We start from the raw sequence: 18,036 nt of genomic DNA, 5'->3' as shown, positions 1-18,036 counted from the left end.
ACTGCATTAAATAGTAGGGCACAGTTCCAAAAAAACACTGGATCATGTGTTAACCATGCCTTTTAAAGAATTTATATACATTGTAGTGTATTGGTGTAGGAACGATCACAGACAACATCTGTTGCCGAACCAAGTAGGTTCTATATGCCTACAAAATATTGATGACGCAAAAAAGTTAAATATATTTCTATATGCCTTGTTAGAAGCTTCTGTAAGTTGACAGAAACTACCGTTTGATAGTAGACTCTGCTAGCTGGAAGTTTGTGTTTAGTTTATCCTGGAAATTGCAATTTACACAGTTGGTTATATACTCCATAGCTCCATATACTCCAAGGAATAAAGGTCAGTTTAAACTTGGGGACAGATGCGAGAGCCCTTTTACAAGCAGCAGAACAAACCTTCAAAACAGTAAAAAAAAAAAAAAAAGGGGGGGGGGGAATTGTGATGTCTATGGACTGGCACCAGCTGATCCGGTTTAGCGGGTCTCTACCAGTTCAGGAAATCCGGACCGAACCAGGAGAAACCCACCACTGCTTCTACTGCCAGGAAGAGCTCCTGCTTTATTAGCTTGTAGAGGCAAAGTGGGAACATAGGAGCAATACTGAAGCTGCAGCAGAACCGTCCTGAGGCTCCAGGTGGGGAAAGCATGCAGTTGCAGCCCATCAGTGGTGAGGAAGAGGAACTGTCTTCTGCACTTGATCCAAGAACACATAGGGAGGAGAAAAGGCAGGAGCAGAGAAGCTCAGTTGGATTGCCTTGCCTTTCTTTAGGGGATGTACCAGCAGCTGGCTGGTGCAGGCAGATGAAAGGCAATGCTGGGAACAACTTGTTTGTTTCTTAGCTGTGTGTTTTCTGATCATTTTCATTAGCCATCCCGAGTCTTCGGAGAGGGGCGCTATAGAAATTGTGATTCCTGCCTTGTTTTCGATTGACGTTGTGCCTTGACTTGGGTCATGCCTTGGAAACTCTCTTGTGTTGTGGATTTAAGTTTGCCTGGTGGCTTTATTTTGGTTGGGAAACTTTCAAGCACCTTGTGGGCATTTTAATTTAATTTAATTTAATGTATTAGATTTGTATGCCGCCCCTCTCCGGAGACTCGGAGCGGCTCACAACAATCACAACAATATACAAATCCAATATTTAAAAAGGAAAGAAAAACATTTAAAAACCCATCATTAAGAACCATACAATACAATCATACCATTCATAAAAGCTGTATGTGTTCAGGGGTATCTCAGTTACCCCATGCCTGGTGACAAAGGTGGGTCTTGAGTAACTTGCGAAAGGCAAGGAGGGTGGGAGCCGTTCTAATCTCCAGGGGTGTGAGTTGATTCCATTTTGGCCATTGTGCTCTCTCTCTCCCACCCCCACCCATGTGTGTGTGTGTGTGAGAGAGAGAGAGAGAGAGACAGAGACAGACAGACAGACAGAGAGAGAAAACCCCAAGGGATCCGTTGCACAGCAAGAATGAGCCACTTGTGCCACTCCAAGAAACCCACTGTAGGAAAACTGGCTACTGGAGGAGAGGCCTCATCCACGTGGCAGCTTCGTTCAGCATTTGCTCAGTAGGCAAAGGCTGAACGCACTAGGAAGCTGTTCAGCCCTGCTTTGACCTGTGAAGATATGGAGGTATTTAAAGTCCGCAGTGGAGGAAGTATCTCACACAGTTCCAATCTTCCTTACATGCTTGGAGATTAGAGGCGGCAACATATTTGAATGCAAATATTCCCCTCTGTGCAATAAAGCTGGTTCCAAGATTGTACGGAGATTTGAGTTCATACAAGTGTGAGCACATTGCAGCTGTCCTTCAGAACTCTGGCAGGAAGTTTAGAGAGGAGGAAGAGTCAGGAGTTGCACATGTTTCCCTTTTTTTCTGCCCAGTTTGAGTTTAGCTGAATATCCGAAGAAAGGTAATGTGTAAACTACTAAGCTGAATACCTGTTGAGGCCCGAAATATCTTCCTTATGCAAACCTCAGCATTGGATGCCACTGGATTCATGACCCCTTTCAAAATAAAAGAGAGGAAAAACTACTGGTGCCAGTTAAATAAACGTTGATACAAATATTATATGGATGGGAAGAGAGACATCTTGAGAGTCTATTTTGAGATGAGATTTTCTTTGATACAATACATTGAAAAACATGTTTTTAACCATCCAGTTTTAAGTTTTATGAGCCGGGGTGGTGTAGCAGGTAGAGTGCTGTACTGTAGGCCACTGAAGATGACTTGTAGATCTGAAGGTCAGCGGTTCAAATCTCACCACCGGCTCAAGGTTGACTCAGCCTTCCATCCTTTCGAGGTGGGTAAAATGAGGACCCAGATTGTGGGGGCAATAGCCTAGCTCTGTTAAAAAAGTGCTATTGCTAATATGTTGTAAGCCGCCCTGAGTCTAAGGAGAAGGGCGGCATAAAAATCGAATAAATAAAAAATAAAAATAATAAAATAATCCAGAGGCCTCAACTGGTACATTCTGCCCCCAACACTAACTCTCCCTCGCATAAACTTTTATTCAATCATGTCTGATTTTGGAGACTGTTTAGGCAGGTGTCTGCTATTTTCTTGACAGGGTTTTTCGGATGCAATTTATCATCTTCCTAAGACTGAGAGAAAGTGACTGGCCCAAAGTCACCCAGCTGGCTTTGTGCCTAAGGCAGGATTCAAACTCATGGACTTCTCATTCCTAGCCTGATGCCTTAACCACTACAGTACACCAAACTGGCCCTCCACTAGTACTTACATCAGAATAAATAGCTGTGGTGCTGTGATCACAGACAACCGAAAGAAAAATTGAATACAGTAGAACAGAACAGAATAGAATTTTATCTTAGGAACCTGGAGAAGTCAATTGTGGATAGTCTAAGGGAGAAATGTTGGGGGTTAGGAGTTGACACTATTGAGTCTGGTAATGAGTTCCACGCTTCGACAACTCGATTGTTAAAGTCATATTTTTTACAGTCAAGTTTGAAGCAGTTAATATTAAGTTTGAATCTGTTGCGTGCTCTTGTGTTGTTGTGGTTGAAGCTGAAGTAGTCATTGACAGGTAGGACATTGCAGCATATGATCTTGGGGGCAATACTTAAATCGTGTTTTAGGCGTCGTAGTTCTAAGCTTTCTAGATCCAGGATTGTTAGTCTATTTTCATAGGGTATTCTGTTCCTAGTGGAGGAGTGAAGAGCTCTTCTGGTGAAATATTTTTGGACGTTTTCAAGGATGTTGATGTCCGAGATATGGTATGGGTTCCAGACAGATGAGCTGTATTCTAGGATGGGTCTGGCAAAAGTTTTGTAGGCTCTTGTGAATAGTGTGAGATTGCCGGAGCAGAAGTTACGTAGGATCAGGTTAACAACTCTAGAAGCCTTTTTGGCGATATTGTTGCAGTGGGCTTTAGCACTTAGGTCATTTGATATTAGTATTCCAAGGTCTTTTACTGAGTGTGGGTTGGCTGTGAGAATTTGTTTATTCAGTTTATATGTGAGGTTTGGATTCTTTTTGCCGATGTGGAGGGTAGAGCATTTGTTGGTTGATATTTGAAGTTGCCAGGTGTTAGACCAATCTGAGACTAAGTCGAAGTCTTTTTGGAGAGTAAATGTGTTGTCCGTGGTGTTGAAAAGTTTCACATTGTCGGCAAAAAGAACACAGTTGCTTGTGATATGATCGCAGAGGTTGTTGAGTCTGCGGAGAGGGGCGGCATACAAATCTAATAAATAATAATAATAATAATAATAATAATAATAATAATAATAATAATAATAATGCCAGTTGATGTTCTATTGACCACTGGCACTGCTCGTTCTCTTCCGCTGGCTTCCCGTTACACAATAGTAATACCAACTTCCCCCGCAAACATTCTCTGTGAGAGATTGTAACCTTACTTTCAGGATAACCCTCATAGTAAATCCTTTAAATGCCACTGAGAATTGGAATGTTCTCAAACAGCACACTTTTATTTATTTGCACACGCCCTGTAGGAGCACTAAAAATATCTGCTGTTGAACTTTCCCCCCTGGTATTAGAAGCTGGCACTAATTTTTACTTACTGTTATTTATTCAATATTAATTAGTTCAATTTATATGATATTTTGATTGAAAACCAGCATCCAATTGGGAATAGCCTATTTGAGATATACACTAAAAATTGGAGCTGTTTTGATCTCCCCCCCTCCCCCCAGTTTTGAAAGAATAGTTTTTTGAAACGACTTTCAAGTTCTGCACTATTTTAAAGGAGAGAAGCTGCCAGATAAATGTCAGGGCCTCTCTATGTTTGGATTCTGGCAGATACTATTCCTGTGGTATATAAAGCAAGAACGGCATCAAACTCTTATTATGTGTATATTATTCCTGTGGGACCTGTGGTTTCTTTTGTGATTTCTCAGAACTCTGTTCAAAATGTAGCATACAATCTGTACCTACATTTCTGAACGCTATGTTTTTCTGGACATAGACAATTATTTTTCTGCTTTTGAATGTACTGATGAAAAAGAAAGTGGGAAATGGCTTCTTACAAGGGAATAATTTTTAGTCCAAGATAAATTTAACTGATACTAGAAAGAAAATTATGCTCCTAGCTCTTCTCTCAACCTTCTGCAAAGATTCTGGCTTATCTCAGGAGCTACTTTATCTATCTGTCTGTCATATTTGTAGGCTACCCAATGGGGACATTTCTGAGTGGTATATTGATTAAAACATAAACAACAATCAAACCCCATGAAAAAAGAGAATAGATGTGTGAACAGGGAGATAACACAATATGAGCAAAACTGATATGTCTTAGAAGACATACAAACTGATATGCCTTAGAACAGTGTTTCCCAACCTTGGTAATTTGAAGATATCTGGACTTCAACTCCCAGAATTCCCCAGCCAGCATTCGCTGCTGGGGAATTCTGGGAGTTGAAGTCCAAATACCTTCAAGTTGCCAAGGTTGGGAAACACTGCCTTAGAAGACATACAAACTGAGGCGTTCAAAAGGCTAGTTTTATTCAGCTCAAGGTAAATGCTAACAGTAAAAAAGCCTGTCTGCTTAGTGCGGCAATCTCAGGCTAACCGAGAGTGGCAAAATCAGTACCCTTGACAGCTCCTTTTATATAGTTGCGCCAAAACGGCTGTGACCAATCAGCTTGCAGCAGCCGCTTGGCGTCAGCTGAGAAACTGAGAGAAGCCTGGATGCAGCAAAAACAACCCACAACGAGCCTGTACAATACTGATGGCAAACGTTTTTTTGTTCGGGTGCCGAAAGTGCATGTGCATGCGCTATCACGCATGTACAAATGCCCACACCCATAATTCAATGCCTGGGCAGGGCGAAAACAGCTTCCCCCACTCCCCAGAGGCCTCTGGAGGCTACAAAGGGCTGGTTTCCCAACTTCTGGTGCGTCCAGTAGACTCATGTTTCGCCTTCCCCAGGCTGCAAAGGCTTCCCTGGAGCTGAGGGAGGGTAAAAACGCCCTTCCTCATGCCTCCGGAGGCTTTCTGAAAGCCAAAAACACCCTCCCAGAGCTCTGAGTGAGCCAAAAATCAGCTGGCTGGCACACCCGTTGGAGCTGAGCTGGGCACCTTTGCCATAGGTTTGCCATCACTGCCTTAGCCCAACACCTGGGGAAGTTGAGGCTGTTTGCATCTCTGAGGGGATGCTTTTACAAAGGATAGGTGTCATGATGGAAAAGGTACACCTCCCAAGCCCCATCAGACAGCATTATTTGATAGATAGATCCCAAAGAATGCTAACTCTGTCAGATCATTGGGTCTACAGATATCACAGGAGAAAAAAATGAACCTTCAAATAATCATTGTCTTGGATGGCATTTTTGGGTGATAACAGTTTGAGTTGCAGGTGGAAATCTAAAACAGAAATATTATGTGGGCATATTGAGACATTGCCCATTAATTGCTTCTGTTGCTGCAGCATTCTATATCATTGAAGTTTTTAAATAGTCTTCAAATATAGCCCCATGCATAACAAAAGTCCCAATGAACCTCTCAAGCTTGAACCTAAACATGTACCTCCTGATTCAGACCCTCCCAACCTTCAGACAGTGGTAGGAATCTTGATAGCATCACTTGATAGCAATATACAAATTAATATAATCAGTAGGCTGATACCTTACATATAAATTAAACAGAAGAGATAAGAGCATCAAGGTCTATGGTACCTGGATTTAGGGTGCAACACTTTCTCCACCCCCATTCAATGGCTAAAATCAAACAGAGAGAAATTGTGTTGCAACACATAACCTTCCACCAGTGTTCCCTCTAATTTTTTTTGGGAGTGGGCGGACAAGTACAGTATAGTGTCTGAGCGGCAGTCCCTTTGGGACTGGGCGGCAAAGAAATAATAAACAAACAAACAAACAAACAAATAAAAAACCCACCCTGTTTTGCCTCAGAGAATTTCAAAATAAAATACTGTACTGTGTGTCTATAACAGTGAGCTCATAATAGGGCAACTCTATCAATATCAAAATGCCACTTAAATAGTTGAGCTAGTTTCAAACTAGATTTTGATTTTCTTTCTCTCTTCCTTACTCCCATTCTTTTTCTTTCTCTTTTCCTTCCTCTCTTTTTTCTATCTGTTTCTCTCTCTTCCTCTCTTCCTCTCTCTCTCCTTCCCTCTCACTCTTTCCCTCTCGGCTTCTAGGCAGGTTTGGAAAACTCTGAGTTGATGATGATTTTTAAGTGAGCGATTGCTCACTGCTCAGCTTAGAGGGAACTATGCCTTCCACTCTCAGTCCTTGCAAGTCAGTCTGGAAGAACAGCATCATCAGTGATATTGAAACCTCATTGAGAGATTAAAAACAACTATGATAGAGGCACTACCCCCATATAAATTAAACCATCTAATGCCCCACACATTGCCCAGCAGTTATGCCCTTTGATGGAAGCAAAATGTATGTGATGAAAGAAATGTGATATCTGATGGTACCTTCAAAACAAACTTTTAAACTTTAGTCATTCACCATGCCAAAGAACATACGTTTTTAACAATGAAAATTAAATTTGAATATGGTCGATAAGGACAATTTTAAAAATTTATTTAAAGTTGAATGAGGCACTCCCCTTTCCTCGGTGCCCTAAGAATATGCTTATTTTGCTAAATGATTCATTCACTGGTATCCCAGATCTGCCAGAGTTCAAAGGTCAGCAACAACAACAAGAACAAGAACAATAACACAAAAAATTAGAAACACAAAGTCGTTTCTTATTAGGTGACAAAAATTGAGCCTCTAGTAGTCTTCTGATAAAGTTGATGTAGTAGCTACATAAAGAGGAAACAGGTCAGAGTACAGCAAAAGGATATTCACAACAAGCAAGATGAAGAGAGGAAGGGAAAATTAATGGAGATAAGCAGATTTCATTGCCAAGGCAACAAAAAGTCTAAAGATTTTTAAAACTCAGAACACCTGGAAGTGACTTCGACTGTTGCAATTTTTGGAGTATACGACACACCTTAGTTTTTGGGAAGGAAAATAGGGAAAAAAATCTGCTTACCAGATATTCATCTGGTTAGTGTCCTTAGTCTGGTCAGCTTCAGCACATTAAAAAAACTTTATTTGGAGAGAGTAATAATGAAAGAGCTTGCAAGCCAGTAAGAGCTGGGAACATCATTAGCACCTGGAAAGAAACATTCAGAGCAAGTAGTACAATAGAAAAAAAACCCTGCAAAGACTTAGGGCTTGGAAAACATTCTTCACAGAGTAACAATGAAAGAGCTTGCAAACTAGTAAGAGCTGGGAACATTGTTAGCACCTGGTTAGGGCTGGAAAGAAACATTTGGAGCAAGTAAAGCAATGAAAAAACCCCCTACAAAGACAGGGTTTGGAAAACATTCTTTGCAGAGAGTAACAATGAAAGAGCTGGAAAGCAGGAACATTGTTAACCCCTGGTTAGGGCTGGAAAGAAACATCTGGAGCAAGTTAGACCAATGGAAATAAAATTGCAAAAGACTTAGGGCTTGGAAAACATTCTTTGCAGAGAGTAACAATGAAAAAGCTTACAAGCTGGTAAGAGCTGGGAACATCATTAGTACCTGCTTAGGGCTAGAAAGAAACTTATTCAGAGCAAGTTAGATCAATGAAAAAATCTGCAAAGACTTAGGGCTTGGAAAACATTCTTTGCAGAGAGAAACAATGAAAGAGCCTGCAAAGTAAGAGCTGGGAAGATCGTTAGCAGCTAGTTAGGGCTGGTGGGGGGGGGGAGCTACATTCAGAGTATAAGACACACCTAAATGATCAACCTCTATTATGGAGGGAAAAGGTGCATCTTATACTCTGAAAAATATGGTAATTTGTGGTACTATAAGGCGGAAATACAACAAAATCAAAACAAATGAAATTTTGTTTTAATAGCTGGTCTCAACAAAAGTAATTGTAAACAATTGTGGAGTGTCATAATCTGGTCTACTTATGTGGCTAATACAAGCCTTCAGATTGTGTATACAGTACATACTTGGCTTTGTTTAAATTGAAAGTTAATGGAGTTGCAGGGATAATGGACAATGATGATCCATCAAAGTTAGAACCAATCATCCCTTGTAGATTTTTAAGTATCTACTTTTAAAAGATTAAATAAACAAGTTTAAATTGTGGGAATTGGGAAAAGCACAATATAAATATAATCTTTCTAAAGGAAATCATAAAAATTATATTTTCATTTTGGTCTTATGTAATTTGAGAAATTAGCGTTGTAATTGCACTAGGAAGATTTAAAAATAACAGCAACAATAATTTCATTTATGTATGTTTAAGTTTGTTTTTATTGGTGGATATTGGAATTTTGAGTTTGTACTAAAAGATGTTTTTTAAGCGATTTACCAGTGTAGAAATGTGACCTTATACCTGCATTTTGAAGTCCAGTTCCTGGCATTAGAACATCCGAGTCTACAGAGAGGGGCAGCATACAAATCTAATAAATAAATAATAAATAAATGGAAAAGTCCCAGTTATGTCTTGGATAATTGTTGGTAGAACTGGATGGGCAAATCACTTATGTACTAGAAAATAAGAATGGAGAGATGTGCAATGAAAAGGCATCATACCTTTTATATTTTCATGTTTAGGGTAGTGTATACATATTTATACGTTCTATGAGTAATCTAATACAAATTAGTAATTTAATACAATCACTGTTCTCTGTTGCAAGACAAACATATATATAACTAAAATAAGTGCAGTACTTCTGGAATCTACATGTCTATGGAGATTCTCAGTCATGGTTGTGCTTTTTTAAAGAAGCAACTGGATTTGGGGGAGGGGGTTTGAAGACGTTTGGAAAGCTTCTTGGATCAGAAGTGAAACATCTTCAAAGAAAAACCGAATAGTCCAGTTGCCTCTTGGAAAAAAAAACCACCTTTGGGACTTCTGGAATTCACATTAAATGTTTGTAGCTCTTCAAAGGCAGTGGAAAACATGCTCCCATTGAGTTTTCGTTGTGAGCCAACAAGTTATTGTAGGGGTTTATCTCTCATTGCACTGCTTACCTCTTTTCAGGAAAGGATATAACTCTAGGCCATTCCACTTTGACTGACTAGATTAGTCAGTCAAAGCTAGATTAATATTGGAATAAAATTTCTCTGCTTCATGTTTAACCAATAGATTGATTTTTTTTGAGGAATAGGAAATAGGAGTTCTTATTAACAAGTAAGAGTTTATATGACAAGGGGAAAATGAACTTGTACTCTTGTGTTACAGATTCAGTGGTTCTTTCCCCAGACTCCGTTGGACGTTCAATAGGCTCAGGTACAACTTCCCATCCCCTCTTCTCTCTCATAAATGAAGATTGCCAATTTATGTGTGACAGCCATGTTGGGAGGCAGATAAGCAGCTGTTAATCCCAATTCAAGATAACCCTTCATGATAGTCTTTGAAGGAAATTTGATGAGTCCTTTGCAAATAAGTAATTAAATACACCCCTTTTCCTGGTGCTGCATTTTTATTACTTAAATTGTGCTTTTGATTCTCTTGGTTGGGAATCTGCAAGTCATTGTCTCAACTCATCTGGAAGGCACTATATTGGAGAAGGCTATTCTAGATAGAGGGCCACATTTGCAAATTTAAAAAAAACCTTATACAGTAGAACCCCGACTTACGAGACTAATTGGTTCCGGAAGGAGGCTCGTAAGTCGGAACGCTCGTATGACGAAACATTGTTTCCCATAGGAAACAATGTAAAGTCAATTAATCCGTGCAACAACAAAAAAAAACCGCTGCCGCCGAACGCGGAAGTTAGCGTTCGGCTTCAGGAGACAGCTGCGAAGCGGCGCGCGTGTTTTAAAACGTGGCAGCTGACCTGGGGGGCTCGGGGGCTTCCCCCCGAGCCCCCCAGGCCGGCTGTGACGTTTTAAAACACGCGCGCCGCTTCGCAGCTGTCTCCTGAAGCCGAACGCTAACTTCCGCGTTCGGCTTCAGGAGACAGCTGCGAAGCGGCGCGCGTGTTTTAAAAGGTTGCAGCCGGCCTGGGGGGCTTGCCAGCACCCCCCGAGCCCCCCAGGCTGGCTGCAACCTTTTAAAACACGCGGGATACGAGCGCCAAGGAGCTGTCTCCTGAAGCCGAACGCGGAAGTTAGCGTTCGGCTTCAGGAGACAGCTCCTTGGCGCTCGTATCCCGAATGTGAGCTCGGGAGGCGAACAAAAATGTCGCTCCCCTCCCAGCTCTTATCTCGAGTAGCTCGTAAGTAGAGCTGCTCGTATGTCGAGGTTCCACTACAAAAAATTTAATCTGTATTATCAGCAAGTTCCCATTGTTGTGAGCTGCCCTGAGTCTGTGGAGAGGGGCAGCATATAAATCCAATAAATCTAAATAAAAAAATCTAAATCTAAATAAATCTAAATCTATTAGATAAACTGAACAAGTAGAGCAGTTTAACATGATAACTGACAATTTATAGCAACAAAGCAGAACAAGATTTGTAATTTAAGTTAGTAAATTCCTGGCCACTTTCCTTGTCTGCTTTGTGAGTTTGCTAATAATTAGCAGCAAAATGATTCAAGTAGGCTTGGTGTGCTTTGGTTCATTTGGTTTTATGAGCCTTAGTGGCGCAGTGGTTAGAGTGCCATACTGCAAGCTGCTTATGCTGACTGCAGGCTGTAGTTCATCAGCAATTCACCAGCTCAAAGTTGACTCAGCCTTGTTTCCAAGGTGGGTAAAATGAGGACCCAGGTTTTTGGGCTGATATGCTGACTCTGTAAACCGCTTAGAGAGGGCTGTAAATCACTGTCAAGCGGTATATAAGTCTAAGTGCTGTTGCTATTGCTATTCATGTTATATACCTCTTTATTAAAGTGGCCATAGAAATACCTGTAATCAGAGAAAAAAAATGATATTCCAAAAGAGGTTATATATCAGCCCATCTATCTTTCCAAATGCAGAAGAAAATGCAGATGATACACCTTGAGAGAAGATGGAATGGTTTTTTTCTGCAGTTGGAAAAAATGAGTTCAAGGAGACACTTTTGTCTTCTTCTTAATTTTGGGAACATTATTGAATTGAATTTATTTATTTATTTATTAGATTTGTATGCCGCCCCTCTCCGAAGACTCGGGGCGGCTAACAACAATAAAGAAGACAATGTAACAAATCTAATATTAAAAAATAATCTAAAAACCCCAATTTAAGAGACCAATCATACAAACAAGCATACCATGTATAAATTTAAAAGCAGTGTGTGCATTTTGTGTTGGAATACCTATGAACCAGTGTGGCACATAAGGTATAGCTGTAAGTTCTGATTGATGAATGATTTAGCTAAAAATCACAAGATAGAGTTCTTAAAAGATTGTACTAAGGCCCCAAATAAAGAATTTTCGACAAGGGATTATAGTTTGGAAGAATTCATCCTTGGTCAGATTTAATCTATGTAAATATGTGGCCTAAAAGAAGTTCTGAACCACCTTCTCTTTAAAGCCAGTTAGCTTTTGTCTTACAGAAATCTATTTGTAATCAATATACTGATTATATTGTGATAAGAATATTTACTGCCTTCCAACATGGCCCCTGGCTTTTTGCCTGCTGTGCACTCACTAAAAGTTATTTGAAAAAAGAGCTTTGGACTTCACATGAGTTCACTTCCTCTTTTTGCTCTTTAGTAAAGTAGGTCAACTATTAAGGCTGCATTGTCAGCCTGAATGAAATGATGCTGCAGCTGAAAGTATAGAAGCCTGAAAGAAGTCCATATATTTAATGGATATTATAGAGGTATTTCATTCATATGAAGTCCAAAGCACTTCCTCCAAATAAGTTTTGAAATATACACAACCCTCCTAGAAAGTAATCAAATATAGTTTGCTGCCTAACCACATCAAGGAAGCCTAACTGAAAGGGTGATGCTCGGTTACTAACCTCGGACTTTAGTCTTTTATAAGTAGAGGCTGCTTCTGCTCTTCTGTCTGCAAATCTAAAGGTAATTGAACTGGATGCATGATCTTCTCCTTGATTGCCTAGACTTGCCTGGTGAAGTGATTGGGGTGATTGGGGTGGGTATGGTATAGACCGGTTTGCCCGAACTGTTAGCAATCCACTGGTGATGTCACAATGATGTCACCGAACCGGATCGGTCAGCACCAGTCCATGGGTGCCACCATCTTTATTCCCCCCCCCAATTTTTTCTTCTTTCAAGCTTGTGCAGAAGTTGAGTTTCCAGCACATCTTGTTTTTGCCTTTTTAAAAAAAAAAGATTCCCCCCCCCTTTTTTAAATTTATTTTTATTTAATTTTATTCTAATTTTTTTCTTCTTCTGAGCATGTCCAGAAGCCGAGTTTCTGGCACTGTGCATGCGGTCACCATCTTGTTTTCGTCTTACTTTTTAATTTATTTTTTTTAAAAAAATATTTTATTTTATTTCATTTTAATTTTTCTTCCTAGCATGTGCAGAAGCCAAGTTTCTGGCACTGTACATGCAGTCACCATCTTGAGGAAGCGAACCGGCAGTGAGGTAAGTTGGAACCCAACCCTCCTTGGGTCCTCTCAATTTTTCAGTCCCAGAAAGCTGCTGTGAGAGGGGGGTAAGTGGGGGGAGAAGGATCCGGGGGTGGGAAGGGAAGGGATTGGGAAGAATGAGAACAAGGAGTGTTTCCCGTCTCAGGGAAGGCTTGGAGTCCGGAATCCAGAGCGTGCCTTTCCCTTTATCTCTTGCAATGCTTTTATTTCCATCCACTAACTTTAGTATTCTTTTTACCAAGAGAAATAAATTCAGACAGCACTGTAATAATTAACAGGACTAAAATCAAATGTAACAGGAAGGAAAAATAAGATGTGTATAAAGAGAAAAAAGTAAAGACATAATTATGGGATGAGGATGATTTAACTTGGCATTAAAATACATGAAAAAGATCTCACTGTTCCCAATTAATACAGATAAATCAACAATGCAATATAATCACTAAAAAGGCAAATGCTATTACAAGAGGTATTAACAGATATTTAGAGTCAAAATCACCCATCAATCTAAAATGCTTTAGAATATTCCGCATGAAGACGACTTTGAATTAGATTATTTTTAAATATGTTTAAATATTTCTTCTGACTCTTAAGATTCTACAAAATATTTTATGTTGTTCATTTATAATTGTTTCTTGCTAGACATGGAATCAACACTAGGTGATTCATTTAAAGATAATATCCCCAATACATTTCTTCCATTGGCTGGCTGGTTGATTAACTGTTGATTGTGACAGCTTATGTTCCATCAAGTTTGATGTAGATGCTTAGAAACTACACAGAAATGTCCAGATGATTGGTCAACAGCCGGGTATTCAAGTTTTCCAACATTGCGCCCAACAACGCTATGTTCAACTTTGCTGGTGGTTATCCTCTTATCCTCTTTTCTTCCATCCTTTCTCACATTATAATTTTTCTAAATTAAATCTTTGCAAAAGATTGCAAATAATAATTTCAATGTGAAAACTCTTGAATGCTTTGTTCCATGACTCTTATAATAATAATAATAATAATAATAATAATAATAATAATAATTTATTAGGTTTGTATGCCGCCCCTCTCCAAAGACTCGGGACGGCTCACAACAATGATAAAAACAGTATTATAATGGCACAAATCTAATATTAAAAAACTAAAAACCCTATCATAATTAAAAACCAAACAGCACATACATAGCAAACATAAATTATAATAAGCCTGGGGGAAAGATGTCTCAAATCCCCCATGCCTGGCGATATAGGTGGGTCTTAAGTAGTTTACGGAAGACAAGGAGGGTGGGAGCAGTTCTAATCTCTGGGGGGAGTTGATTCCAGAGGGTTGGGGCTGCCACAGATAAGGCTCTTCCCCTGGGGCCCACCAGATGACATTGTTTAGTCGACGGGACCTGGAGAAGGCCAACGCTGTGGGACCTTATCGGCCGCTGAGATTCGTGCGGTAGCAGGTGGTTCCGGAGGTACTCTGGTCCATTGCCATGTAGGGCTTTAAAGGTCATGACCAACACTTTGAATTGTGACCGGAAACTGATCGGCAGCCAATGCAGGCCACAGAGTGTTGTAAATACGTGGGCGAATCTGGGAAGCCCCACGATGGCTCTCGCGGCCGCGTTCTGCACGATTGATTGTTTTCTGGGCTACCCACAGTGTTCTCCAAAGTCTTTCTTAAAACCAATATTCAAAAGAATCCCCACACTTTCTTTCAGGTTTTTTAGGGTCCAAATATTATCTCCATAGCATTTCACAGGGAAAATCAGCTATTGCATGATTCTTATCTTTGTGAGTATAAACACATTTTGTCATCTGAATTTATTTTCTAAGGCTTCACTGTTGCCCTACTAAACGCTAGTTTGCAGAATCTGAGATCTGATTCCTTTACTAGTTTATAGCTGAACCTGAAAGGCAGAAGCTATCCACTACTTCAGTTATCTTCATTGTCAAAATATATCTCTTAAGTGATATTAATATTTTGAAGATTGCAATTACAATGCTCAGGAAGCCAGTCTGTGGCAGAATTATTTTTTACTCACTATACTACGTATAAGAAATTGCAGATTGACGCATTTGACTGGTGCATAATCAAACAATGGAAACTTTAATGGTGAAGGCAGAGAATGTTAAATCAGCTGATTGTAAAATCCATAATACTGCTGTTGAAAGACGTTAACGTGCAGATCATAAATGTAATTTTACACCAAGGCACACACTATGAGGGGTGTTGCAGATTGGGATACAATTCTTCTTGACACTAAGTGCTCTTAGCTTTATTTTATCTTCTATTGCAGGAACACAATTTAAATGCTTGTAAAAGTCTATGGTAATTTTGTGGAGAGTATCAGTCCAAAAGAAATCTATTTAAAACTGTCCTCGTCTTCATGGAAGATTCTTCTTCTTTAAAGATTATTCCATTTTTGATATTCACATTTGTCCCCTCTAGATGATCAATTTAACAAGTAAAATTGGTGCCAATGTTCCTTAATTGCACATGCTTCAGAAATATGTTAATAAAGTATATTCAGGTTGGGTTACATGGCATTTTCTCCTGTACTTACTCCACAAGATATGGTCAGTTATTATTGGAATCATGGCAATTATGAATGCATAGTAGATAATATCTTTGATACTTCAGGTGTTATCACTTACACAACACCCTTTCATGAATCTGCTCTATTAAGTCACCTTTTTCTAAACATCTTATATGGCTGTATTTTCTTATTATGTGACACACATCCACAACACACACAAATGTCCTTTATAAATTACCACTTATTTTAAACATGTTATAAAAGTAGCCATTTGGTATAAACGACATTACATCTAATTGTATCTAGATGGAGTTGCAATTTTCTATTACTATTTGTCCATATAAAGAGAGAGATATTATTTATCTAGTGTTCTTAAGCATCCTATGTTTTTAAATTATTTGCATACTCTCTCTCTACCCTTTGTACCTTTTTGAAAATGTGGTGCATTTAAGTAAGTCATGACTCCTGACGACTACAGTGTTCCCTTGATTTTTGCAGGTTTGAACTTCACAAAAAGTCTATACCACAGCTTTTCAAAAATATTAATTAAAAAATACTTTGCGGTTTCCCCCCCTATACCACAGTTTCCCCCCGCCTGATGACCTCATATGTCATCGCCAAACATTCGTCCGCCTTTAATAAATATTTTTAAAATAAACTTTAATAAATAAACATGGTGAGTAATAATCTAAATGGTTGCTAAGGGAATGGGAAATCGCAATTTAGGGGTTTAAAGTGTTAAGGGAAGGCTTGTGATACTGTTCATAGCCAAAAATAGTGTATTTACTTCCGCATCTCTACTTTGCGGAAATTCGACTTTCGCGGGTAGTCTCAGAACGCATCCCCCGCGAAAAGTGAGGGAACACTGTATATGGACAAATCCATGCAGTTTTCTTGAGAACATTTTTGGAAATTGTTTGCCACAGCTTTCTTCCTAGGGATAAAAGTCAGTCACTCAACCAGCTTTATACCTACAGCAGGACTATCCTGATCTCTTCAATTATTAAATGAAATTATATCTCTCTCAAGTCTCATGATGGCAAACCTATAGCCCGTGTGCCACAGATGGCACACAGAGCCCTCTCTGTGGGCATGTGCACTGTCACCAGCTGCTCTTCTGGTTTCCGGCACGCACATGCACACCGGCCAGCTGATCTTTGCGCGTGGCAGAGCCCCGGAAACCCAAAGACCAGCTGGTCGGCAATGCACACTCTAATTTGGGCACTCGGTGCTGAAAAGGTTCACCATCACTGCAGTAGTCCATTATTTTATTCTCATTCCTTAAAATTTCAAATAAAAATAGGCTGATTTATTATAAAAATATTTTTTAAATTTCTTTTTTAATTAATAAATTAATATTTTATTTTATTTATAAAAATAAATCACTGTAGAAAAAGATTTTTTAATTGCCACTAATTAATTAACATGTTATTAATTGTCACATAATATGTGCCATTCTTGCGACTCTTAGAAACCTCAGGAGCTTTCCAAAGGCTTTCTGAAGCGTTGTGATTTGGAGAATGGCAGTCAAAAGCCTCAGAGGTTTGAGGTAACACTCGCTGGAAGCAGAACCATTGGGTCTGAAATAGAGGCTCAGGGATGGGGGGGAGCAGTTAGCTGAGGCTTCTGAATGCCACAGGTCTCCACCATAGTTCCCTCTAAGCCGAGCAGTGAACAATCGCTCACTTAAAAATCATCATCAACTCAGAGTTTTCCAGACCTGCCCAGAAGCCGAGAGGGAAAGAGTGAGAGGGAAGGAGAGAGAGAGGAAGAGAGGAAGAGAGAGAAAAAGATAGAAAAAAGAGAGGAAGGAAAAGAGAAAGAAAAAGAATGGGAGTAAGGAAGAGAGAAAGAAAATCAAAATCTAGTTTGAAACTAGCTCAACTATTTAAGTGGCATTTTGATATTGATAGAGTTGCCCTATTATGAGCTCACTGTTATAGACACACAGTACAGTATTTTATTTTGAAATTCTCTGAGGCAAAACAGGGTGGGTTTGTTTGTTTGTTTGTTTATTTATTCATTTTTCTGTGCCGCCCAGTCTTGAAGGGACTGCCGCTCAGACACTATACTTTTCCGCCCACCCCCCCAAAAAATTAGAGGGAACACTGGTCTCTACTTCAGCCCCAAGGCCACCACCAATGAGTACCATTATGCAGGGTGGCCAAAAAAGGAAGATATGGGTGGGATGAGAAAGGGGGGGTTGAAGGAACTGGAGGTAGAGGATGCAGTCTCTTGCATTTCTGAGGTCCAGAGCAGGTGGGCTGATCAAAACGCCTCTGTTCCAGAAGTCGGGATGGATCAGGGGTGAAATACTCCCATTTTGCTTGTGCCCATCAATCGATGGAGAACCAATCGTGAACGGAGCACGAGGCTCCTCCCACCCACCTGGACATTGCCATTTGGGTTCTTTTACCCTCTGCGCATGCACAGAACGCTTTGTCAGGATGGGTGGGCGGAGCCTCACTCTCCCTTCGCAACCGGCTTTCCATTGACTGACGGGCATGAGGGACCTGGGAGCATTTCACCCCTGGGATGGATCCTTGCTTAACAACCGATAGGATTGCCTAACAAAGGGAAAGGGGATTGC

The 18,036-nt window shown here is 40.0% G+C and overlaps 1 protein-coding gene across 2 annotated transcripts in view; it reads left to right on the top strand.

The window, feature by feature from the left end:
• Nucleotides 1–18,036, top strand: part of ST3GAL3 (ST3 beta-galactoside alpha-2,3-sialyltransferase 3) — a 251,254-nt gene that overhangs the window by 44,279 nt on the left and 188,939 nt on the right. The window contains exon 3 of one of the 2 annotated variants that reach the window (XM_070745046.1): nucleotides 9,685–9,732. The exons of the other annotated variant lie outside the window; for it this stretch is intronic. Within the exon in view, the coding sequence (XP_070601147.1) occupies nucleotides 9,685–9,732 (48 nt within the window). The remainder of the gene's footprint in view (nucleotides 1–9,684; nucleotides 9,733–18,036) is intronic. 2 annotated transcript variants of the gene reach the window in all.

The sequence above is a fragment of the Erythrolamprus reginae genome, chromosome 3, assembly GCF_031021105.1.
Source record: "Erythrolamprus reginae isolate rEryReg1 chromosome 3, rEryReg1.hap1, whole genome shotgun sequence".
NCBI lineage: Eukaryota > Metazoa > Chordata > Lepidosauria > Squamata > Dipsadidae > Erythrolamprus > Erythrolamprus reginae.
The sequence above is the reverse complement of the archived record's forward strand: the minus strand, read 5'-3'. Positions and strand labels throughout refer to the sequence as shown.